Consider the following 26,633-nt stretch of genomic DNA (forward strand, 5'->3'; position numbering starts at 1 on the left):
ACACCCCCGTTCCGTCTTTCAACTTTGCCGCTGCTTTGGGGTCGGTAAGGGGTGTGAAACGCTAGGTGTGACCCTACCATCTTCCATATCTCTTGGGTTAGACTAGCAGTGAATGCTGGGCCCTGATCACTCTCAATGACCTCAGGTACCCCAAACCTACAAACAGTTTTCTGCATTAGTTTCTTAGCAGTGGTGCTTGCTGCCTGGACGGGGTAGGCTTCTGGCCACCCAGAGAACAAGTCTATCACTACTAGCACGTATTGAAACTCTTGGCACATTGACATCTGGATGTTGTCGATTTGGATCCTTTGGAATGGGTACAGAGCTCTGGAAAGGCACGTGGTGGGTGTGGGTTCAGTCCTGCCTGGGTTGCACTCGGCACAAATGAGGCAAGACTGGGTATGTCTTACCAGGAGCAGGGTGATTCCTGGGGCCACCCATATTTTGTCAATTAGTTCTTTCATTATGGTTTTGGATTGGTGGGTGGGTCCATGGGCCACTGAGGCTATCAAGGGATTGAGGGCTCTGGGTAGGCACACTCTCTTTCCTTGTGTCCAGATTCTTCTTCGAGGGCTGACTCTTTCAACCAGGTTTCCTTTTCCATGGGAGTGGCCTGTTTCTGCATTTGTTTCAGTAGGTCCCATGTGACGTCTTTCTGTTCCAGGTCTTCCTGTGCTACCATAATCTTGTCTGACTGGACTCTTTTCTCTTCCACTGCTGCGTTCTTGGCTGCTTGGTCAGCTAGGGCATTTCCTCTGGCCTCAGGGGTGTCAGCTCGAGTATGGGCCTTTACCTTGCTCACTGCCACTTGGGTGGGCAGGAGTACTGCTGCCATTAGAGCCACTACTGCTAAAGGATTCTTGATTGGGGTTTCTGCGGCTGTGATGTAATCCCGGGCTTTCCATATTACTCCAAAGTCATGAACCACTCCTAAGGCATATCTAGAGTCTGTGTAGATATTGGCGGTAGAGTCTTTTGTCATGAGGCAGGCTTCAGTGAGGGCAATGAGTTCAGCCTCCTGTGCTGACTGGTCGGGGCGCAATTATCCTGCACACAGCACCTCATGCTCACTAGTGACCGCCATGCCTGTATGGAACTTCCTTGTCATCGGCATACCTTGAGCCGTCCACAAAGAGATTCCAATGTGGGTTTGCCAGAGGAGTGTCTTGGACTGATGGTGGTGTCCCTACTTCAGCTTCCATCATTGTGATGCAATCATGATCTTGTTCCTTGTAAAGAGAGTCAGTTGAGGTCCAAAGTTCTTCTTCCTGAAGATCCTCTTCAGCATGTAGATCAATAAAATCTTCTGAATCTCCAGTATATTCCCCCCTTGGAAGAGGAAGGAGTGCAGCAGGGTTGAGGATGTGGCATCTCTGAATGATGACATTATCTGGCAGGAGCAAACTACACTGGAGCTGGCGCTGTGCAATGAGGTGTTTTGGTTAAGTCTGCTAGAGGATGGCAGAAATGTCATGGGGAGCCAGAATACCGAGGGGGTGACCAAGTACAAAGTCAGATGTGACATCCAGAAGAGAGCTGGCTGCATGGACGGCTCTGACACAGGAAGGGGTGGCTCTGGCTACAGAGTCAAGGCGCTTAGAATAGTAACCCAGGGGTCTATTGCGGCCACCATGAGTTTGAGTATAGACTCCAGTCGCGTGGCCCTGACTTTCCATAATATGCAGTTGGAAAGGAAGGCTGTAGTTGGGGATGCCAAGAGCAGAGGCAGATGCAATGGTGGCCTTCAATGTCTGAAAGGCTTCTCCGGCCTCCATTGTCATCTGGAAAGGAGTAGGGGCTGCAGTAGGACTGAAGCAGCAGGGATCCAGGGTCTTCAGTAGGAGAGGAGTCCCAGAAAGGTTTGCAGCTGATGAGGGGTGTCCGGGAGTTGGATGCTAGAGATGGCTTTTTTCCTGGCATCAGTTAGGTGCTTGCTACTTTGAGAGAGACAATGACCTAGCAAGACAACTTTGGGGAGACACAGCTGCAATTTGGCTTGTGAGACTCGACAGCCAGCAGAAGCTGGAGCAGTGAAACAGACATGGATAGGCAGACTTGCAGAGAGGAGTAGGTCATCCACATATTGCAGGAGTGGTCGGACTGCCAGGGTTGCAGAACAGAGGACAAAGCCTTGCTGAAGCAGGACGGGCTGTTTTGGGCCCCTTGAGGCATAACAGTCCAGGTGTACTGTTTGCCAGCATGAGTGAAAGCAAAAAGGAATTGACAGTCCTCATGTAAGAGAACAGAAAAAAATGCATTGGCCAGATGAATGACGGTGAAAGTAGTGGCGGTGGGTGGGACACGCGGGAGGCCCCGGTTGGGGACAATAGGTGTCTTGAGGACAGTGGCCTCGTTGACAGCTCAGAGATCCTAAACCATGCGATAAATACAAGGTTGTCCCTTCTCCCTCTTCTTTCGGACTGGGTAAAGGGGCGAGTTACAGGGAGAGGTAGTGATTTTGATTGCCCCATTCTGCAGGAGGGCCTGCACTTGGAGTGTAATAGCATCCTGTTGTGAGACAGAAAGTGGATATTGCGCTTTGTATGGCAGGACCTTGGGGTCCTTCAGCGTCACAGTCACTGGTGGGACATTGAGGTGTCTGATATCCTGGGGTCCTTTGGCCTAGAGGGTATCGGGGATGAGGTGCATTATGGTTTGCAGCGAATCCCCTTGCTCATGTGAATCAGCGACCTGAAGAGTTGTTAATGCCACGAGGAGGCAAGTTTCTTCCGGATATAGGGCTGTACCGAGGGTGACCGTCCCATCTTCTCTGAACTGTATGTTACCTTGGATTTTCTAAAGAAGATCAGAGCCTGGCATGTTTTGCTGACAACAAATTGCAACATGACTCCTGCTGGAAGGTAGAGCCGAAGGGGTTTTGGTCAGGGAGAATCCAGGGGAAGTGACTGAGAGTGGCTTGGTAACAGGGTTATGCTGCACGACCCCTTCTAGTCCAGAACAGGGTAATTGAATGTCAGTGAGCCAAGAAGGAGGTACGGCAGTCTCACATAACACTGCGGGCTGCACCAGTGTCTACAGGGAATGAGAGTTCCTTCCCTGCCACCTCGAGGGGCGGGACCAACAGGAGGGGCGGAGACTGCCATACATGGAGTGTCCCCTCCCTGCACTGGTTTGCCAGCGTCCTATTGCGATGAGGAAGGCGGAGTGTCTCCCTGTCGCTGTTGATTGGTTGGCCACAGATGTCCGTTTGATGTTTCCAGGCTTGCCACACCCATAACAGACACGAGGTGGCGGGCGTTCTCCACCATCTTCTCCTGACACTACGGCCGCCACCTCGAGTTTTCTTAGTGTTACTTTCCAAGCCCTTTGCAATTTGCTCCAAGACTTCCAGGGTCAGGGATTTCCAATCAGGACGACAGGTCACAAGGGCTTTGTTTATCTCTGGTCGCAGACCATCGACAAACGAGCAGGCCAGGAGTCTGAGGTGTATAGCTTCATTCTGGCTGAAACCCATGTCCTTGTAATTCTGCTTGACTCTCTGTGCAAATCTCTCAACAGTTTCGGTTTTCTTCTGAGACATGCCCTGCAATGAGGTAGATTGGATCAGCTAACTTCGCTTTTGCCCATTTGTGTAACCTCTCTATGAAATATTCCCCAGACTCATGATCCCGAGGATTGAAGATCAGACCCCTTAGGATAGGGGTGGGCATATAGTCCATTATTAGTGAAGAATACTCCCCTGTCTTTTTTTCCACAATACTCTGTAGGTCTGACCATGTACTTCCATACGTTTGATGTACCTGTGACAGTTTCCTGAAAAAGGGCATGGGATAGGTTTCAGGATCTGGCAGCAGGTTCACTATGGTGAATAACTGCTGCGGGGTAAAGGAAACATATTTTGGAGGTCCTTGTGGTCGGGTAAGAGCTAGGGCTTCCTTTACATCTTCGAAATTGCCCCATTCTAAAGCTTGCATATTCCTTTGTAATTCATTACTCTTCCTAGAGCAGAGTTGGTCTGGGGGAGCTCAAGGGTGGGGTGCCAGAGCCACTATAATAGTCCATTGGGGGTGGTCGCTTAGGGGTCTGTATGTTTGAGTCTACAAGACCAGCAACACTGACTGGATTCTCTTGTTCAGATACTTCTGACTGTCCCCCTATCATGATCGAGGCAAGAGGTGGATTGCTAGCGGCCATAAACATCTGGATTATCATAGGATATAGCTGAGCCACTGGTAAGATTACAGGGGTGACGGGAGGATCAGGGCTGAAGGAGATTAATGGTCCAGCCGTGGGCGTCAGCTGGGAATAAGATGGAAAAGTAGCAGGGACTGGGAGGACATGCTTGGGGCTTACAGGGGTGTGAGTATGTGGGCGTGGAGCACCACAGGCAAAACACATCTCTCGGGAGGTGGGATTATGCTGACAACATACATTACAGACCCACCCACTTCCTTTCTTCTCTGCGCCATTATAGGGCGGTGGCTGCCCCAGCCCAGCAAGATTACCAGGTTTACAATAATATCGGCCACTAGCTTCATCAAGATTTTGCTCTCCTCCCGTCTGTTCAAATTCCTTGCTACAGTCCAGTCACACTCGGACTGTATCCACTAACTTCTCATCTTCTAATATACCTTTCTTTTCTGTCAGCAAAGTTTGCCATGTTGTACAACACAAAGTACCATTTTTACATATACCATATCCTTTCTCTAGCTTGCTCAGACTTTTCACAAATCATTTTCCTCTCCTGTCCGCCACGTAGGTGAGCAGTAACCCTTTGGGACACTTGCGTTATGTCCCATCGTCTCTCATACCTACTGGAGCCGTCTAGAGACCTCTGTATAAAGTAATCACTGGACCTGATGAAACTTTTAGTCCCGGACAAGCACACTGTGGGCTGCCGAAGACCACTCTCCCCCCTTCTGTGATTGAGTCAGACAACCGGGCTGCTCTCCGATACAGGCAAATAGGAGAACTCTCTGTTTCTCAGTCAGTAATACTTGTTAACAGAGTCTTCACACTTTTTAACAGTACATCAAGACTTTAAAACACATGGGGTAGTTACTTTCATGCTCTCGAGGACGCCCCAAGCTGACATGGCACCCCTCCCTCAGATAGGCACCGATGGACTACACCAAAGGACACATGGAGGTAAGGTAACTCCTACCTATCATCACGGGCTGCAGTCCCAGTGTCCGTTAGTGAGGTCCTCCTCGTCTGGTCATCGGGGGTACTGGATCAGGGGGTCATGTCCTTTGAGCCCCACGTTGGGCGCCAACTGTTTTTGATCTGGTCAAGGTACCAGGTAGGTTGATATACTGCTTCAAATTAGTAGAAAATTGTCTTAACGCACAGATTTCCACTGGTCTAATGTCCATTCCTTGTGTTCTTTAGCCCGAAAAAGTCTCTTCTGCTTGTTGCCTGTCCTTAGCAGTGGTTTTCTAGCAAATATTCTACCATGAAGGCCTGATTCACACAGTCTCCTCTTAACAGTTGTTCTAGAGATGTGTCTGCTGCTAGAACTCTGTGTGGCATTGACCTGGTCTCTAATCTGAGCTGCTGTTAACCTGCGATTTCTGAGGCTGGTGACTCGGATGAACTTATCCTCCGCAGCAGAGGTGACTCTTGGTCTTCCTTTCCTGGGGCGGTCCGCATGTGAGCCAGTTTCTTTGTAGCGCTTGATGGTTTTTGTGACTGCACTTGGGGACACTTTCAAAGTTTCCCAATTTTTCGGACTGACTGACCTTCATTTCTTAAAGTAATGATGGCCACTCGTTTTTCTTTACTTAGCTGCTTTTTTCTTGCCATAATACAAATTCTAACAGTCTATTCAGTAGGACTATCAGCTGTGTATCCACCTGACTTCTCCACAACGCAACTGATGGTCCCAACCCCATTTATAAGGCAAGAAATCCCACTTATTAAACCTGACAGGGCACACCTGTGAAGTGAAAACCATTTCAGGTGACTACCTCTTAAAGCTCATCAAGAGAATGCCAAGAGTGTGCAAAGCAGTAATTAAAGCAAAAGGTGGCTACTTTGAAGAACCTAGAATATGACATATTTTCAGTTGTTTCACACTTTTTTTTTATGTATATAATTCCACATGTGTTAATTCATAGTTTTGATGCCTTCAGTGTGAATCTACAATTTTCATAGTCATGAAAATAAAGAAAACTCTTTGAATGAGAAGGTGTGTCCAAACTTTTGGTCTGTACTGTACGACATCCATTGATTCGCCGCTGTCAAGTTAGAACTTGCCTCCTCATAGAAACTGATTAAATTAGTTTGGCATGACCGATCCCTCATAAAGCCATGCTGATGCTTATTTACGTTGAGATGCTCTAAGATAGCATCTCGTAGAAAACCTTCAAACAGTTTACCCACAGCAGATTTTAAACTTACTGGCCTATAGTTTCCAGGCACCTGTTTTCGGACCCTTTTTGAATATTGGCACCACATTTGCCATGCGCCAATCTTGTGGGACATTCCCTGTCAGTATAGAGTCCGCAAATATCAGAAATAAGGTTCTGGCTATGACATTACTTAATTCCCTTAGGATACGGGGGTGTATGCCATCCGGTCCTGGCGATTTGTCTATTTTGATCTTTTTAAGTCGCTGATGTACTTCTTCCTGGGTCAGACAGGACAATAGTCCATAACAGAAGCACAGCCATTATGCAAAATTTTTTTAAAACTTACTTTAACTCTTTCCTAATGCAGTGATCTTCCATTTTTGCGTTTACATTTTTCGCTCCTTGCCTTCCCAGAGAGCTTTAACTTTTTTTTATTTTTCCGTTCACATAGCTCTATGGAGGGCTTGATTTTTGAGGGACAAATTGTACTTTCTAATACCACCATTTAATATAGCATACAGGTTTTATTTTTATGCCACTCACTATACGGTAAAACTTATTTGTGCTCTTCATTTTCTAGGTCAGTAGGATTACAGCGATACCACATATGTATAGTTTTTCTTGCGTTTTAATCCTGAAAAAAACATTTGAAAACATACATTTTGTGACCCCCATAACTTTTGTATAATTATGTCTACAGAGATGTGTGAGGGCTTATTTTTTTTTTGCTGGACGATCTGTAGTTTATGCTAATACCATTTTGGGGTGTGTATGACTTTTTATTCTTTTTTTATTTTGGGGAAAGGAGGTGAATTTTTATATATACTATATATATTTTTTTTATATCTATTTTTTACAGAGCTATATTAGAGTTTATGCCGTCCTAGGCAAGTTTAGTGATCACGTCCCCTATGAGTTCGACTATAACTGCCTGTGGACTTGAGGGCATACAGTAGCTACATAAAAAATATTTACCTCGTGGTAAAAAAACACACACTTGGTTTTACTGTGATTGCTGTAGTTTTGTGATGTGGTTATTGGCTAAGCAGTTTATACAAGTGAAATACATTAATGTTACATTTTTAACATGGAAAAAAATACACAGCAAATAACCACATCACAAAACCTTGGCAAACCCATAAAGCTACTTTCACACTGGCGTTTTGGCTTTCCGTTTACGAGATCCGTTCAGGGCTCTCACAAGCGGTCCAAAACGGATCAGTTTTCACCTAATGCATTCTGAATAGAAAATGATCCGCTCAGGATGAATCAGTTTGCCTCCGCTCAGTCATCATTCCGCTCTGGAGGCGGACACCAAAACGTTTTGCTATCCGCCTGACGAAGCTGAGCCAAACGGATCCTGGCACACAATCAAAGTCAATGTGGACGGATCCGTTTTCTCTGACACAATCTGGCACAATAGAAAATGGATTAGTCCCCCATTGACTTTTAGTGGTGTTGAAGATGGATCTATCATGGCTATAGAAGACATAATACAAACCGGATCTGTTCATGACGGATGCATGCGGTTGCATTATTGTAACGGAAGCGTTTTTGCAGATCCATGACAGATCTGCAAAAAACGCTAGTGCGAAAGTAGCTCTAAACTGAGTGCGGTTTTAAGATCCTTTTTAATGCAATTTTTACTGGTCAAAAACATCTCAAGTCTGAAGGCATCTTCATCAATGGACGGTGCATGATATGATTGGAAAAACCATAGCATGCACCATTCATTCACTCAAGTAAGTGGATCTGTAAGAAAAATAGACAGGACGCAGATATCATGTGTTAGTGGTCTGTAGAAAAATGTGTCCATGTAAGTTTAACATCACTTATCTGAAAGAGCTGTACAGTAATTCATGGTAGGTGTATGTCCGCCTTTTACTCTGTGTTCGCTTTGTTTTTTAAGTTATACTGAGGAGCTTTCCTACTTTTCTATCAGTGTATGGCTTATGGAATGGTCTCCTGTGTGACAGGGAGAGAAATCCTCTCAACTAGTTAGAAGTGTACATATGCATCATATACTGGCTTCACCTTTCTCCTCATCTGACTGCTCTGATGTCTCCTTATCGCTTACTTTTATTTATTGTAGCTACAAGTTAAAGGACTTAACCTTTAGATAGCTAACTTTTTAGATAGAAAAATGAAAAAAGTAGCAACACACCACTAGATGCACTAAGAATGGATGAACAAGTGAATGTGTGAACAGGGCCAAATACATGACTCCCATACTTACTATTAAGCAGAGTAGAAGCTCTTAGCTCATATAATTGATCAAAAATATGTCGGGCCCATCTACCAGACGTCAAGGTGGCTTCTCATCAGATGGGACCTACTCTGACACGGAGTGTCCAGCTCCATTGTTACTCTGATATAATAGTAAGTATGGGAGTATTTGACCCTGTTCACACATTCACTTGTTCACCCATTCTTAGTGCATCTAGTGGTGTGCTGCTACTTTTTTTGTTTTTCTACATTGTTGCCTTGGTAGCTTGCACCTGCTATTATCTCTGGAGGTGCTGTTCCTTTTTTTGATTATATGTAACTTTTTAGATAGCTACATAAACAAAAATGAGTAATAAGGAGACATGAAAGGTGAAACATGATAAGGTGAAAGAATCAACATAAATGATTTCTCTGTGAGGTGCCACCATTCTGCCTTCCTGATGCCCTAGACACCTGCCCTTATGTGGCTTGTTGAAAATATGTCCCTGTATGCTTAGTTATGGATACCAGCTGTATACATGTATTAATTGAACTGTTGGGGCAGTTTGGGGAAAATGGCAACTTCTTGTCTTTTTATTAGAGCCACAATGAAGGTCCATGATGTGTCCATGCAATGTGCTGAATGGAAAGTATTCCTATGTCTCCTACTTCTGGATACTACATGTTGCTTTGTACAATAGTTTCGACCTAAATCATTTCTTGACATCTTACAGACATGCTGTTTTGTATTGGTCTGCAAAGTCAGTCCTAAATGGTTTTTGGAATTGAAGGTGTGTCTTGTAAGAGCCTGAACTCTCCCCTAACCTGCTGCAGATGGTTGGTATAGTTTTTCGGATCTTCTAAACACGACTCCAGTCAGAGATCTCAGAAGAGGCATATCTTGATAATCCTAGGCCTCCCACTGTGTGCCGTCTATAATACTGGTGTCTTCTCAAGTAGCTGAGAGGCTTTTAGAGCCCCCTCAGACAACGGGCCTGGGTGTACCTGTGCATTTCTGTGGCTATGCCCCTGGCTCTCAAGTGTATCATTACTGATTATAAATATGATAGATTTTAATCCATAGCAGCTAGAGGTTTCATGAAATAGGCCTGAACTATGAAGATGATTATGATAATTCAACACCTATGTTCCTCATAGGTTCTTCCTTCTGTCTTACCCTCATACATAAGGTGGCCATACACATTGAATAGAAACAGGTTGATGGCTGAACATTAGTTGAACAAACAATGGTGAACTATCGTTTTGCAGACGTGTCCCATTTTTTTGGGTCCATATTGGGCATAACAGTTGTTTATACTGCCCGTACACATTCAATAACATCGGTAAAAGAAAGAATGATCTTTTTGAGAATGTTCTTTAAAAAAAGATCTTTTAGCCAAGCTGTGCCTACTCCATGTGACTGACATTTTCCAGCCACAATTGTGCGTCTTACTTTTGCCCTCAACATCTGCACAATGCATGAATACATCACCAATATGAACTAAAATGTTGTGAATTACTTATAGACCTTGCCAACAAATGATCTGCTGGACAGTCAGAGTAGGGTGGAGATGTCTTCTACTTGACCTCAAGGCCCATGTTATGGTAGGAACCCTTATTCTTGCCAAAACCTGAACCCACTGGAAGATCCTCGATGGGCCATTTTGACCCTAGGTTGGCCTCCTCAGTTATCGGTCTTCAACAGCTTCAATCATGTCTACTCGGTAGTTATACCCTTGAGATCTCTGTTTCCGGCAAATACCTCCTGCAATAATTTCTATAGGAACCCTCAACATAATTTGCTCTTTCAGCGAGAATATAAGAAATGGTCAGAATTCTTGCAGTGATTGCAAGACTTCAGTGACTTTTACCCAAATAGGGAAAGATTGAGTAGCTGTAGTAGATGCATCCTTCGACTCTACCAGTTGCCAAGGAGTCGCAGCCCAAATGTAAAAAAAATTGTGATAGACCCAACTGATTTAACCTCATGGTTGTCTGGGTTTAACTTCATGGGTCTTGTTGTGCTTCACTGTCATTATGTCTATGAGAGGATCCTACATTGTATCAGTTAGTTATTACATTGAGGGCATCCATGGACAAGGCATAGGGAAAGGTCTATGGACATGTACCTCTGTTATGATGATGGCCTATGCCAGCCGATGCCCCGCCCCTCTTAGCAGGCATGGGTGCCGCATCTCTTACCCTGCTCTTCCTCCTGCTTTACTAGCGGTCAGAACCTGCAGTGCTCTCCTCTGCCACCTACAGTGGGTTCAGCCACCATCAGTGCCATGTGCCAGCTGCTGCCTCGCTCCTCAATTGCAGGCGGCGATCTGCGCTCTCCTCTCAGGTCTACTGCCTTAGGACATGCATGCTTCCTGGCTCCTAAAGGGCCAGCATGCACAAGCTTAGTCTTCCCCATCTTATTGCATGTCAATTCTAGGTTACTTCTGCCCTAGTTGAGGGTACCAGAACTTTAGGATCCTAGCTTGCTAGTTTACCCAGTAAGGGTGTGCTATTCAGACTGTCTGCCATGTACTGAACCTCTGCCTGTTAACTGATTCTGGTACTCTGGTCTCTGCACTGACCTCAGACCTGTTTCACTTATATCCACGAACTCTGCCTGCCTTCATTTCAGCTTGTTTCTGACTGCAATTATTGTCTGTCCCCTTGGTACTTTGCACCGGTGTCTCTGACCTCCGTGGGTCAGCTGGCAGCTGACCCACGGAGGACTATTCCAAAAGATATTGTCCTGCAGCGAAGACCAAATACTTGTGCAGGGATTAAAGGGTGAAAACCAAGGAATCGCCAGGACAGCACCCTTAGGTATAGCCCAAAGCCCACACCTACTGCCCATTACAACCTCGTCATGTTTTGGGTACATTTCTATAAATATACAATAATAGGACCATTATCTATTATTGCTCCATGATACTTATAATCACTTTGCATGAACTTTAAGCAGTCACTGCCATAGGGAATTGGATAGTTTTTTTAGGCAGGTTGTATTACAAGTAAAACATACAAATTTATTTTTAAGGGATTTATCATGACGAGTCTAATAAAAGAGGACAGCTGTTAGATTTGAAATCTCTAAATTTAAGAATTACCGGTCCATAAATTATGCATATACTGTTGCAGATCACGGTCCTAAACAGAAGCATATTGATAGTCAGTGGTGCAAAAAAAGTCAGTAAAGTAAAAGAGGCGGGCCTATGACAACCACTGACCTGTTCCCGAATAAACTAGGCTTATAGTGACGCAGGAATAGGATGACTCACAAGGGTCTCCCACTGCCGGTATCGCTTGTTGGTGGACATCTGCCCCAGCTTCATGGCCTCAAGGCATGGGACAAGTAATTCTATTCCATGTACTGGGGTAAAAAAAAAAATAGGCGTGGACAACTGACGAAACACAGATATATTAGTAGCAGACAATTTGTTGGTCTTTAGAAGGCAACGCATTTCGATGCAGGAATTGCATCTTCCTCAGGCCATGCATGATCTCCTACCTCCAGAAATTTGTGCCTTTACTTATCCTTCAGCATAATGTTTTAAAGAGGACCTTTCATCTGGCAAAATATTGTGAACTAAGTATCATGATCTGTACAGCGGCGCCCAGGGATCTCACTGCACTTACTATTATCACTGGGCGCCGCTCCGTTCTCCTGCTATGCCCTCCGGTATGTTCGGTCACTTGGTTATAGTAGGAGGAGACTGCCCTTGTTCTCCTGGGCGTCTCCTTCTCCCAGGCTGTAGCGCTGGCCAATCACAGTGCAGAGCTCACAGCCTGGGAGAAGGAGACGCCCAGGAGAACAAGGGCAGTCTCCTCCTACTATAACCAAGTGACCGAACATACCGGAGGGCATAGGAGGAGAACGGAGCGGCGCCCAGGGATATTATTAAGTGCGGTGAGATCCCTGGGCGCCGCTGTACAGATCATGACACTTAGTTCACAATGTTTTGCCAGATGAAAGGTCCCATTTAAGACCAACATGTATAAGTAAATTAAGGGTTCTGCCATGGGGTCTTGCTTTGCCCCATCTTACCCAAAGGTCTTTTTGTTTTCATCCATCTCCTGCATCAAAACGCGTTGCCATTTAATGACCAATAAATTGCCCGCTATTGATATATCTGCTTTTCCTCAGTATATTGTGAGCTTTGATTATATAGCGGCGGTCTCCACATGGTCTGTCTGTTTGCAGAGCTGCAGCTGACTGTGTATTACTACGTGCCTGCCTCAGGGATGTGATCCCAGAACTATACTAGATGAGCGATTTCTCTGCTGTGATCCACATGGATACCTTGTGGAGTTGATGTGTATTTTTACTTTGCTTTGAATTTTGTGTCATGCACCGCCCCCTCAAGCCCTGCATTAGGTCTTATATCAGTTTAGCTTGGAACAGTCAATATAACCCTAGCTATAAATGCTCTAAACTCCCTAAGTACCCATGGCTGCGGTGGCTACAGGCAGGGTTTTATCATTTATTCCTATGGTGTGTGAAGTAAAGGTCATCTTTTTCATAAAACTGGAATACCCCTTTAAGGTTTCTACGGATGGCCCTGATATTGAACCTCAAGCTACAAATTGGGGGAGAATTGCATATGTTTTGGTGGCCAAATCAGACAAGGAGATAAGGTTTTTGGCTTATTGGGTACAGTAACACCCAGTTGGGTCTATCTTCTGATCTCCACAGCTGATAATGGTTACCCATCCATGTATTGAGTGGTTATACTGGCACAGCCGGGTTTCTTGCTATGTGTATGTTCTACCTGATAACGTCCACAGGACACCATCTACTCAACGATATGGAGCAATCTGGACGATGCCATCAAGATTTGTTCTTTCTGGTGTCAGTGTTTTTGAAACTTTTGCTTTGCTGTTTGCAGTTACATCGTGAGAGTCCGCGCAGTGGTGATGTCCAGAGACGACTCTAGTGGGGGCTGGGTGCCTATGGGAGGAGGAGGTCTCAGTCACGTAATGATTTGCAAGGTGCGACGACCAGACACCTCTCACCAACGAGACTACCTTATCCGTGGGGAAAGGCTGAGAGATCAGACAGTACGTATCGCCGTCATGTAAAATGTATTGAAACATATTTTATGTTATGTTTTTTATCATGGGATAAAGGGATAGGACATTCAAGATGACCCGTTGTCCTCACACAGGTCAATCAGCCATGTTAAGGGGACGAAACCCCACTAATTTATCTCATAGTTCCTCATTTGGACAGCTGACATTTCAATGTCAAGTTCAATACAGATCTCTTATGAATGCCCTTAAAGGGGTTGTCTGGCCTACTTAAAGGGAGTTTGTTACCAGGAAACCAGGCACAATGCCTTGTAGTTCTAGCTCAGCTGAATGTAATGATACCTTTCACTTAGCGGTCTGCTGCTTCATTCTAGGGAAAAGGTACTTTTAATCCAAATGCAAATCAGCAGTTAAGTGCACCAGAGCGGGAGGGGACAAGCCACTCAGTGCACCCTTGCTCCTCCCTATTCCTCTGGAAGTTCTTCCCTCTACTTGATTGGCGGACCAGGTTCCTGCATAGTTATCTTGCTTGGTCCTGTCAATCAGGAAGAAGAGGGAGGGGTTGGCTGAGGAAGGAGGAGGAGCAGCAAGGGTGCACTGAATGACTTGGCCCCACCCTCGGTGCACTTAACTGCTCATTAGTTTACAATAAAGCAACTGGCTCCCTAAGTGAAAGGTATCATTACATTCAGCTGAACTAGCCCTACAAGGCATTGTGACCTTAGCTATGGCGGGCAGCAGGGTTTTGAAAAAGTGAAAAAAAAACTTTACTCACCTTCCCAGGCACCGTCCTTTCAGCGTAGTGGCTCCCAGCGGTCCCTGCAGGACCAGAAGGCACGTGGGACCCGTTCTTAGTCATGAGACCTCTGTAGACAGTGACCTTAGTGGTCACATTGCAAGAACAGTGCATCACTCCTGAGTCCTCGTTTTTTAAGTAGACGGATGGCCTCTTTAAAGCGGTAGTCCCATCTTGGCGATTTTGTCTAAAACTCTCCTTTTTGAAAAGTTATAAATGTTGGCAATCAGGGTTGCCAACCCGCACCAAAGATCTAGAAGTGAGACTATAAGTCAAACATTGGAAACATGGGGTTAAGAATTGAGTATGAAGGGCTGCAACATTTGGATTTTTAATAGAAAATTATATTTTGGGGTTGAAAACATGTAAAGGAATTATGGGAATAACCCTTTAAAAATGACTCTAGGATGGACTCCTAACAAATAAAAAATTTTTTATTTTTTAATTTTTTTATTGCCTATGAGGGAGAGTGAATGGACGGTATACAGCTGAATATATACAGCGCTCATGGCCCTGCTGCCGCTTCCCCCTCACTTGTCCCTAAGTGGCGCTGCCTGAGGCAGTCGCCTCAACTCACCTCATTGACAGTGTGCCCCTGCCTTTAACTCTTTCCAAGGGCTTTCTTTAAAGGGGTTGCCTACTTTTTTTGCCTTCCCAAAAAAAAAAATATACTAATTAGATGCTCCCCCTGAAATCAGCCATAAACTGTGGCAAAACTTGGCGGTCATTTTTCAGTTTCCCTGCAGCCCACCACAGGGGAAATGCAGCATTACCTGGTGCCCATTGAAATCAATAGGCTGTCTGTATAATGCCAGAGAGAGAGATGATCTCTTTTCACCTGGTAAATAGTCTGTTGGGTGGAGAAGTGACTAAACATTGTGCATTTCGGCAGCTCTGATTGGCTGAGAGCCCAGCAAGAGACCTACTCATACGATGTTATATGTGATGTAGTACCACCGTCATTCTGCAGATGGCACCAAAGTCAAGATCTGTAGTTCCGCTATGATAATATACATTTCTGGGTCTGCATTCATGAAAATACAGCATTATGGTTAAAAACAGGACTTTGATGTTCTGCAGAAGAAACCGCATTCCAACTTTCCATGGCCTGATTACTTCTTCAAAGTCTGAAAACACAGAAATGCAGATTTTGGTGCAGTTTTTGATTCAAAAACTTAAATGACCAGAAACAAATTTAATCCTTTTTACATTTCATTACTTTTGGATCCCCTCCTGGCTTTTGCAAAAAAAAATAAAAAATAATAATAATAATTGTATGTGTCAATACAACATAATAATTTATAAAAGAATCAATACAACCTCAGTTTTGAGTATTTTTACCACAATGAGTTTTGATTGCTAGAAATCAATGTTTCTTGGCACAATGAGAAATGCTGACGGTAATATATATGGTACCGGTGGGTGAGCTCTGGTCTCATGCTCTTCACAGACCATCCTAGAGTGCGTCCTGAAGAAGGGTCTAGTCTACAATAAAGCCAATCCCATCTTCCATCACTGGAAAGTAGAAGAGAACAAGTTCGGCCTGACCTTCCAGAGCCCAGCGGATGCAGTCACATTTGAGAGGAGTGTGCAGGCTGCTATGGAGGAACTGGTGGAAGGTTTGTGATAAACTCATCATAGGGTGTATTATAAGGTATAGATAGATAGACAGATGTACAGATATGATATAACATGACAGAGATATAGATAGATAAATAATAGATAGATAGATAGATAGATAGATAGATAGACAAAAAAATAGATATGAGATAGAAAGATGTTACATGATAGACAGATGTACAGATATGTATAGATACGATGTAACATGACAGAGATATAGATATATAGCTAGAAAAATAGATGATAGATAGATAGACAGATAGATAGATAGATAAACATAAAAATAGATATGCGATATATAGATTTTCTGCTGCGGTGCCCCAAATACTCGGCAGTGAGGGAGACTGACTTCAGGAGACTGTCTGATCTCTGCCCAGACTTCATCTTCATGGAGGAGGAAGAGAGACTCTCCATACTGCTGGGGGAAGAGGAGAACACAGCGGCCACAGCAGCACAATATATTACTGCCTGCTATAGAATGAGAGGAGCCTGATATACTATGGACTCCTATACCTCCACCCTGGACCTGTCCCCACCCCCAACCCTACCCAATTATTTCCCACTTGCTTTGGCAATGCTAAAATGTATTTAGTCCTGCCAATAAAGCTTATTTGATTTGATTTGATAGATAGATAGATAAATAGATAATACGACAATATATATGGTGAGATAGATAGATAGATAGACAGATAGATGGAAGAACAGTCAAATAGACATTAAAAAGATAGATGGAAGAACAGACCAATAGATATGAGATAGATAGACAGACAGACAGAAAGATGTACAGTCATGTGAAAAAATTAGGACACCCTTTGAAAGCATGTGGTTTTTTGTAACATTTTTAATAAAAGGTTATTTCATCTCCGTTTCAACAATACAGAGAGATTAAAGTAATCCGACTAAACAAAGAAAACTGAAGAAAAGTCTTTTCAAGATCTTCTGTAAATGTCATTCTACAAAAATGCCTATTCTAACTGAGGAAAAAGATAGGACACCCTTGCCCCTAATAGCGAGTGTTACCTCCTTTGGCTGAAATAACTGCAGTGAGACGGTTCTTGTAGCCATCTACCAGTCTTCGACATCGGTCTGAGGAAATTTTACCCCACTCCTCAATGCAGAACTTTTTCAGCTGTGAGATGTTTGAGGGGTTTCTTGCACGTACAGCCCTTTTCAAGTCACCCCACAGCATCTCAATGGGATTCAAATCTGGACTTTGACTTGGCCATTCCAGGACTCTCCATTTCTTCTTTTTCAGCCAATCTTTGGTTGATTTACTAGTATGTTTTGGGTCATTGTCATGTTGCATGGTCCAGTTCCGCTTCAGCTTTAATTTTCTAACTGATGGTCTCACATGTTCTTCAAGCACCTTCTGATACACAGTAGAATTCATCGTGGATTCTATGATGGTGAGCTGACCAGGTCCTGCTGCAGCAAAGCAGCCCCAAACCATGACACTTCCACCTCCATGCTTCACAGTTGGTATGAGGTTCTTTTCTTGGAATGCTGTGTTTGGTTTACGCCAAACATGTCCTCTGCTGTTGTGTCCAAATAATTCAATTTTGGACTCATCTGTCCAAAGAACATTATTCCAGAAGTCCTGGTCTTTGTCAACTTTATCTCTGGCAAATGTCAGTCTGGCCTCGATGTTTCTCTTGGAAAGCAAAGGTTTCCTCCTTGCACACCTCCCATGCAAGTTAAACTTGTACAGTCTCTTTCTGATTGTAGAGGCATGTACTTCTACATCAACAGTAGCCAGAGCCTGCTGTAGTTCTCGATATGACACTTTAGGGTTTTTGGAGACCTCTTTTAGCATCTTGCGGTCTGCTCTTGGGGTGAACTTGCTGGGGCGACCAGTCCTGGGCATGTTGGCAGTTGTTTTGAAAGCCCTCCACTTGTAGACTATCTTCCGGACAGTGGAATGGCTGATTTCAAAATCTTTTGAGATCTTTTTAAATCCCTTCCCAGACTCATAGGCTGCTACAATCTTTTTTCTGAAGTCCTCTGACAGCTCTTTTGCTCTCACCATGGTGCTCACTCTCACTTCAACAGTCAGGAGCACACCAAACTAAATGTCTGAGGTTTAAATAGGGCAAGCCTCATTCAACATGCAGAGTAACGATCTACTAATTATGTGCACCTGGTGTGATATACCTGTGTGAGATCTGAGCCAATTTAAGAGGGAATACATGTGAGGGTGTCCTATCTTTTTCCTCAGTTAGAATAGGCATTTTTGTAGAATGACATTTACAGAAGATCTTGAAAAGACTTTTCTTCAGTTTTCTTTGTTTAGTTGGATTACTTTAATCTCTCTGTATTGTTGAAACGGAGATGAAATAACCTTTTATTAAAAATGTTACAAAAAACCACATGCTTTCAAAGGGTGTCCTAATTTTTTCACATGACTGTATATATAGACAAAGAGATAGATAGATAGATAGATAGATAGATACAAGGTTGCAGCACGCAAGCGAAAATCCAGTGAACAAGTGAAGGATTATTAGCCCATATCAGTACAACATTTCAGTTCCACCATGGACGTTTTTTAAAGCTGTGGTTGCTGGCACCCTCCACATATTTCTATAGAGTGCTGCTTGCTATTTTGTAGGTAGATAGATGATAAGATAGATGGACAGACAGACAGATAGATGATAGATTGTTGTCATATGACACTAGGGTTAGTCAACATATTTAGTCCAATAATTCGCTATTTGAAGTAAATGATTTTTTCCGTCTGCTTAGAATTTTAGTCCATACTCTAACGTTTACTCCTTCCTCAGGGTCTTTGTCACATTCAACTTCCTCATCATCATCCTCATCTTCTCGAGAAGAAGCTCAAGCTCTGGAGGATGTCATGCCAGTAAGTCTACAACCACATATACCAATTCTTTCTTCTTCAAGTATGTGAATGTCTATTATTGAAGTTATAACCTGTATCTTCTGATAAACCTGATCTGCTCCAAAAATGTTCCATTAAATTGGGTTGTATGGTATAGAAAACCTATTTCAGGCACCCTGGTATGACTTTGTTTAAGGAGGTACCTGCTTTAAGACCCTAATATTTTAGCCAGCGACAAAAAAAAAAGTCTGTCACTCTGGAGGACCTGGCACATCCAGCTCATAGATTGCAGTGAATGCTGTGTAATTCCACATTTATCCTGTGGGGGCACTGTGGGGAAATTGAGCACCTGCTCAAGTCAGCACAGTTTAATGATGAGGGTCCCCGTTATTTAGCTATCATCAGAGGATCTGTCTAGCAAAAATGATGCTCCACAGCAGACAACCTAGATTTACTGTATTTTCTTCTGTATATTACTTATTTTTATACATTTCATTTGCTTAGCTTCATACAGATAGTGAATCATCTTCTAACAGCCGAAAGGAAATGTTACCAAAACACATCACCATCATCACCAGTGAGTCGTCTTCTAGCTGCTACGTGAGATCTCCTGTTTCTGAAGAATTTGGGTTTACCACTGGTCCATCAGTCAGTCCAACCACCCAGGTATATAATGGTCCATTATCAGTCTGTAGTCAAAGCTCCTCCAGTGGGGCAAGGCCATTTAAGACCGGTCTTAATAAATCAGGGCCTTTGTGTTTATTAAGGCTTTCAACATAAGTGATGCAAGGAAGGTATAGATTTTTTCCTAGGTACTACTGGGTGGAGGGGGAGGGTTCAAGGTAAAGAATTTTGGACAACCCCCTGTTGCGTAAACTCTTGGTAAAGGGGGCCAAGTGCATAGCCGAATGCTATCTGAACAAGGAAACAACTGCTGCCTTTTCCATAACTGTCAGTCTTCATTGTCTGTAAGTCAAAAGATTTTGGAGGCCTTGATCACGAGCCTTTAACTCTCTGATCACCTCCATTAAAGGGAACCTGTCACCTGGATTTTGTGTATAGAGCTGAGGACATGGGTTGCTAGATCGCCGCTAGCACATCCTCAATATCCAGTCCCCATAGCTCTGTGTGCTTTTATTGTGTCAAAAAAACGATTTTATAGATATGTAAATTAACCTTAGATGAGTCCTGTCTCCTCCATGCTTAAGAGATGAGTCCAGCGTTCTCTGACTCTGAGCCCAGCCATGCCCACTGTGAAGGAGCCCAGCACCGCCCCACATCCTCCAAATCTCCTCCTTGCTCCCTGACGTTCTTTCCTTGAGGCTGATGCTAGCACAGGGAAGGAACACTAAGCCGACACTGCGCATGCGCTAGCTCGCGCATCGCGAGCTTATGGCGCTCTAGCTTTGTGACGTCGGGGAGCAAGGAGGAGATTCGGAGGATGCGGGGCGGTGCTGGGCTCCTTCACAGTGGGCGTGGCTGGGCTCCGGAAACATTAGTAGCCTCATTTACATATATATAAAATAGTTGTTTTTTACACAATAAAAGCACAAAGAGCTATAGGGAATGGATATTGCGGATGTGCTAGCGGCCATCTAGCAGCCCATGTCCTCAGCTCTATACCCAAAATCCAGGTGACAGTTTCCCTTTAATACGAATGTAAGGCAGATGAGTTTTTTTTGCTTGACTAACATGTAGTCACTTCTCCTCTCAGTCACAGCCTTTAAAGCGTCTGTCCTTCCATGACGAAGAAGAACTTGAGAGCATCAACCCATGCAAAGATCTTTGGGTATCAAAGGGATATGAAGACTATCGCCGTGCAGCCCTACAGCAGCCTGAACAGCCCAAGTCCGATCTGAGAGTCCACTTCCAAAAAGCCACCGGGGGCAAAGCCAAGGACAGGCATTTTCCAGGAGCTGTGGCCTCAACTACATCAGAAAGTGAGGGTCAGCTAAAGGACCCCAGGGCCTCCCCTTCTTGTAGGATTCATGGCACCCCTTCTCCCAAGTCTAAGGAACACTCTCATATGTCTGGGGAGGAGGACACAGCTACCGCCCGTTGCGTCTATTGCAGGGACGTATTTAGCAGTGAAGAGAACGGCAGAGGGCAGTGCCAGGACGCTCCAGACCCCATAGGGCGTTGTGTCTACCAACTTTCCTGCATGTGGTGTGCTGAGAGCTTACTATACCACTGCATGTCAGACTCAGAGGGCGAGTATTCGGACCCCTGCTCCTGCGACCCGGGGCACCCCCATTTCTGTATACGCTGGGCTGCCCTGGTGGCCTTGTCTCTTGTGGTCCCCTGCATGTGCTGCTACCTCCCATTACGGGCGTGCCACTGGTGCGGGGAACACTGTGGCTGTTGCGGGGGGAAGCATAAAGCGGTGCGGTGAGAGGACCAGAACAGGGTCCAAGGAGGAAAGTTTAATGTTCAGTTTTCAGCCTCCTGAGAGCCAGCATATTTACATGGCAGGATCTGCGCCAATCTTTGTGAGTGAGCGGGCACGTAATACAACTGGCCCGGGAGATATGTGTATTTCAGATATGGCTGCAGAGGCAACGACCTACCAAAAAGAGGCAGGAGGATAATTTGATGACGAACAGGTGGTTCTGTGGTTCTCTGTGTGTTATAAAATGTTATGCATTACAGGCTTGAAGTGAGATTCCATCGAAGACCAAAAATGAGCAAGAGCTCACACCAAATCCAAGCTAGTCTTTGATCGTTTGATCAGTCATGGTTTTACAACATACCCTCCAACTAAAATCTATATGGTGTCCTGACATTGGGTTAAACGGTAACAGAGTAATCTTTTTTTGCTCTACAAGAGGTCTTTACAAGAGTATTCTACCTTCCTAGGTCTTGAGGACCACCACCTTGATGTGTCCTCCACTGAGTGTCCTAGGTTTTCATATGAACTAATTACTCATACTATGGAGTTTGATTTCCCGTCCAGTGAAAGTGACAACCAAATTAGGCCAAGGAATAAAAGTTAGTGTTGAGACGTTCATGATCTAAGGATACTTGAGCCAAAAAAAACATAATCATCTCTGACTTCATGACAATGCATATAGCATTATCTTCATGGTAGCTTATTTTGGTCTTCTGTGGAATGACACCTCCATACTGTAATTACTGCAGGCAAGGTTGGCTTGTGAACCAAAGCCTGGATGTACAGAGTCAGATAAGGGGAGAGAGGTATTACATATGGGAAAGCATCACAGGTTCCTATAGAACTAGCACCTCATGTACCTACAACTACAATGCTGAGGTCCATCCTGGAGAATTCAGACCATCTCGGCTTAAAGGAAATTGCTGTTTGAGGTGGGTCAGCTCATGGTGGGTCAAGCCATGTTTGGTTGGACAGGCTGAAGTAAATTTTGACTGAATCAACTGTGCTCCCTCAATGGTGTCCTTATACCTGAGCCTGTTCTTTGGTGTATTTTTCCTTTACGATCCATTTTTTATACCAATGATGATGAGGAGAGCCAAGCTGGAGGAGGACATTCTACTAAAACAGCTCTAGAAAGGTAAATGTGAAACCTAAGAGTAGTTTATACACAGAAGTCAATAGCTGTGACTTTTCTATGGCTGTTTTTTTTTTTAGAAAGACTCCTTCACCTAGAGAACAAGAGGGCAAGGTTTTACTCCTGGATATCAATCTGTGTGGAAATGACACTGGTATCATACTGGGAGAGACCCAAATGGAAACCATTTCTTCATTTCTAGGCATAGATTCAAGAGGTTTTTGAAGTTTTTTACGATTTCAATTTTCACAAACCGACAAAGTTACCTAGTTTTCAATACAGGGCCTAAAATTGCCTGTTGATATCTCATGGACACACTTCTTCAGGCTGGTAGGCCAGGAATGATTAATCGTTCTTAGCTATGCCTTTTACCGTGAAGAATCAGACCATGGACCTGTTTCAGTATTCTTATATGTAGTTCAGGGAGGTGTCGCCATCTTATACCCTAGTTCTCAACAGGTCACTTCAGGCAAAAATCCGGTCACCGATATACAGTCAAGATGACTAATTGTGTTCATTATGGAACATCATTTTATAAGTGGATTTATCCTTTCTCGACTTAGAGAGGATTAGGCATGTCATGGTATGGTCATGGTCACCATAAGACATAGGAATAATTTAATAACATAGGAGTGCCTGGATTTTATATAAAAATGGAGCCCCAACCAAGAATTATTTATTTCTTGTTAGAGATATTTGACTTGAAAAGACAATCATTGTGAGTGAGACACATTGGTCATGAGTGGGGCCACCATCCACTGAGCTGTGATCCGATACTGGCTAATATCTCCAGAGACTGGTCAGACAAGTAGTCATATTGAGCGGTAAATTAGACCTATTATCCATTCATTCTTAGGACTCTTTCACACGTCCGAGTCCGTGATCACACCTGTGACCTGATGGTCAGTGGTTCATCTGTGAAGATGTCCATGAAGGATCCCTGTTTGGTCTGTGTGTCCGTTTTTTTTTTTCTCAGCGTGTCATCTGTAAATCATGGACACTGCTAGACCAAAAATTAATTACCAGAGCATATTTTAGCAACGATCAGTGAAAACCACAGAGCGAACACGAATGGCGTTGGTGTCTGTGGTTTTCTCAGACCCATGGACTATAATGAGCGTAAAGAATCTGTAATCACGGTCAAAAGTAGGGCATGCTTCATGGTGATTGCGAGGCAAAACGAGGTGCAGGTCAAAAAATTAGAACAGGTGCAGATCCTTGCATTATCTCTTATTTCTGTGGAGGCTTTTCTCCTGTTTTTGGCTCACAATCACTGATGGAAATCACTGGTTAAACACTGAGGCCGAATGCACACGGGCGTGTTCCGCGGCCAAGAGAGGTTCGTGGTATGCCGGGCTGGATTCCTGTTCAGAGCAGGAGCGCACGGCGTCATTGGTTGCAATGCCGCCGTGCGCTTCATGCCGCCGCTGCACTATAGTAATACACTCGTATGATCTATACGAGTGTATTACTGTACAGCAGTGGCGGCATGAAGCGCACGGCGTCATAGCAACCAATGACGCCGCGCGCTCCTGCTCTAAACAGGAATCCAGCCCAGCTCCATTCATTTCTATGAGGCCGCTGTGAGCACTGCGCACTCCCATTTACTTCTACGGGGAGAGAGCTTGGTGGTGGCTGAACCCGGGGTCCTCCAGCCACCACCTTCCCTGCTCTGTTCTCGATATAGGTGCGGGTTCCCACCGATATAGGTGCCCCCATTGTCTCAGATGGGAATACCCCTTTAATGGGTCCGTGCTCCGTATTTCGCGGACAAGTAATAGGACATATTCTGTATTTTTTGCAGAATGGACATACGGATTATCTGTGTGCTTTCCGCATCCGTATGTCCGTTCTGCAAAAAAGATAGATTCTGTCCGCAAAATGTGCACCAGTGACCCATTGAAGTCAATGAGTCTGCAGACAAATACAGGCGGCACACAGACCGTATCAGTATTTTGCGGTCCACAAAACAGACGCGGTCTTGTGTATCAGGCCTCATTAGGTCACCTGGAATAGTTTCAGGTACGCCATATCTAGAGATAATTTGTGGAATTTCTTGCCTTCATAATGTGTTTCAGGCCGTGGTTGTGTTGTGCAGAGGTGGGATTGGTGCACACTGCCCTACAGTGCTCTGTCCTGTTCTACTTCTGTTCTAATCCACATTGTGGCAAGAACGAAACGACCGTCCATCGTTACTTTAAAGCCCATCTGTCAGCAGATTTGTACCTATGACACTGGCTGACCTGTGACATGTGCGCTGTGGCATGAGAATTTTTTTTATATATGCAAATGAGCCTCTAGGAGCAACGGGGGCGTTACCATTACACCTAGAGGCTCAGCTCTCTCTGCAACTGCTGTGTCCTCTGAACTTTGATTTACAGAGTCAGGTGTGATCAGGGCCGGTGCAAGGATTTTTGCCGCCCTAGGCAAAGATCCATTTTGCTGCCCCCTCATGTCACTCACTCACTAACAGACACACACACAAACAAACTAACAGACAGACACGCAATCAGATACTCACCGAATGACGTACACATACACTCACTGACAGACAGACATACACTCACTGACAGACAGACATACACTCACTGACAGACAGACATACACTTGCTGACAGACACACACTCACTGACAGACACATATACACTCACTGACAGACAGACACACACTCACTGACAGACAGACACACACTCACTCACTGACAGACACTCACTGACAGACATACACCTACCCACTGAAACACACACACACACGGAAACTCACTGGCAGACACTCACTCACTGGCAGACAAACACACACATATACTCACTGACAAACACACAGACACTTACTGACCGACAGACATCCACACTCACTGACATACACTTACTCACTGACATACACACACAGACACTCAATGACAGACACACATACATTCACTGACATAAATACACAGGCAGACACTCACTCAGTCAAACACTTAAACACTCACCTCCCTGGGGTCCAGTGTGGGGCAGCTCCTCAGTCCTCCAGCGCGCCGTTTAGTATGATGTCATATTCCGACATCACAGAGGGCGCGCGAGGGAGGAGTGGGGAGCTGCTAGAACAGCCTCCCTTACCGCCCGCCTCCTCTCCTCCGGTAATTTACTGGCAGGGCAGGCACCTGCCATCAGGGTAAGCAGATGCCTGCTCTGCCATATTTAAGAAGGACCTCCACCTCCTGGCCCCCCTGTAACGGCGCTGGGGGCGGCTCAAGAGCCGCTCGCCCTGTCGCCCAGGGCTGCAGCCCCAGTCAGGGGGAGCCCACCAGGGCGCCCCCAGCAGGCCGGCGCCCTAGGCAAACGCCTAGTTCGCCTATATGGTTGCGCCGGCCCTGGGTGTGATGACGTTTAGGGCTACTGCACACAACCGTGCTGTACACAAATCATGGATCCACAAGAGGCTGCCGACATTATTTTTTTCTGCAGAACTGTCCTATGCTTGTCTGCAAAACGGACGAGAACAGGACATGTTCAATTTTTTTTCATTGAGATGAATGGGTCCACATCTGATCTGCAAAAAATGAGGAACGGATGTAGATCAAGACTACGGCAGTGTGTATGAGGCCTTAGACTGCCTGGCCCTGTCAATCAAAGTGCAGAGGGCCCAGCAGTTGCAGAGAGAGCAGAGCCTCTAGGTGTAATGACAACGCCCCCGTTGCTCCTAGAAGCTTATTTGCATATAATAAAACATTATTTTTCTCAGCAATGCGGGCACATATGGACATGGGACCAACACAGATGCCTTCAGCTGCCGAGCGCACATGTAACAGGTCAGCCAGTGCCATAGGTACAGATATGCTGACAGATGGGCTTTAAGACACGAAGGTCAGTCAATCCCCCCAAAAAATCTGAACTTTGAAGATATCCTCAAGTGCAGTCATGTAAATTATCAAACGCTATGATGAAACCACCCCGGGATAGGAAGACCAAGAGATACCTCTGCTGCAGAGGATAAGTTCAGTAGAATAAGGGCTCTTTCACACGAGCGGATGGCGTGCGGGTAATCCACTGCGTGAAAGAGAGTCAAGCCCCGTTACGGACAGCAGAGACACGGAGCATTAACATAATTGATAATACTCTTTGCGTCTCTGTGACCTTTTTGCTACAGAATCACGGTGACAACTTTATCTCGCTGTGATTTTGTAGTAATCACAGAGAGGCACGGAGCATTATCAGTCATGTTACTGCTCCGTGTCTCTGCTGTCCGGAACGGGGCTTGGCACTCTTTCACGCAGTGGATTACCAGCACGGCATCCGCTCGTGTGAAAGAGCCTTAAGGCACCTTGCAGA

The 26,633-nt window shown here is 44.8% G+C and overlaps 1 protein-coding gene across 1 annotated transcript; it reads left to right on the forward strand.

Annotated features, from left to right (window-relative positions):
• Positions 1-5,082: 5,082 nt before the first annotated feature.
• SPRED3 (sprouty related EVH1 domain containing 3) lies at positions 5,083-21,405 on the forward strand. The gene is made up of 6 exons (XM_044306255.1): positions 5,083-5,114; positions 13,406-13,577; positions 15,794-15,962; positions 18,741-18,820; positions 19,304-19,465; positions 20,514-21,405. Exons 1-6 carry the CDS (start codon positions 5,083-5,085, stop codon positions 21,189-21,191), a joined length of 1,293 nt encoding a protein of 430 aa, XP_044162190.1. The 3' UTR covers positions 21,192-21,405.
• The last annotated feature ends 5,228 nt before the right edge of the window (positions 21,406-26,633 follow it).

Source organism: Bufo gargarizans, chromosome 9, assembly GCF_014858855.1.
Source record: "Bufo gargarizans isolate SCDJY-AF-19 chromosome 9, ASM1485885v1, whole genome shotgun sequence".
In the NCBI taxonomy this organism is placed as follows: Eukaryota; Metazoa; Chordata; class Amphibia; order Anura; family Bufonidae; genus Bufo; species Bufo gargarizans.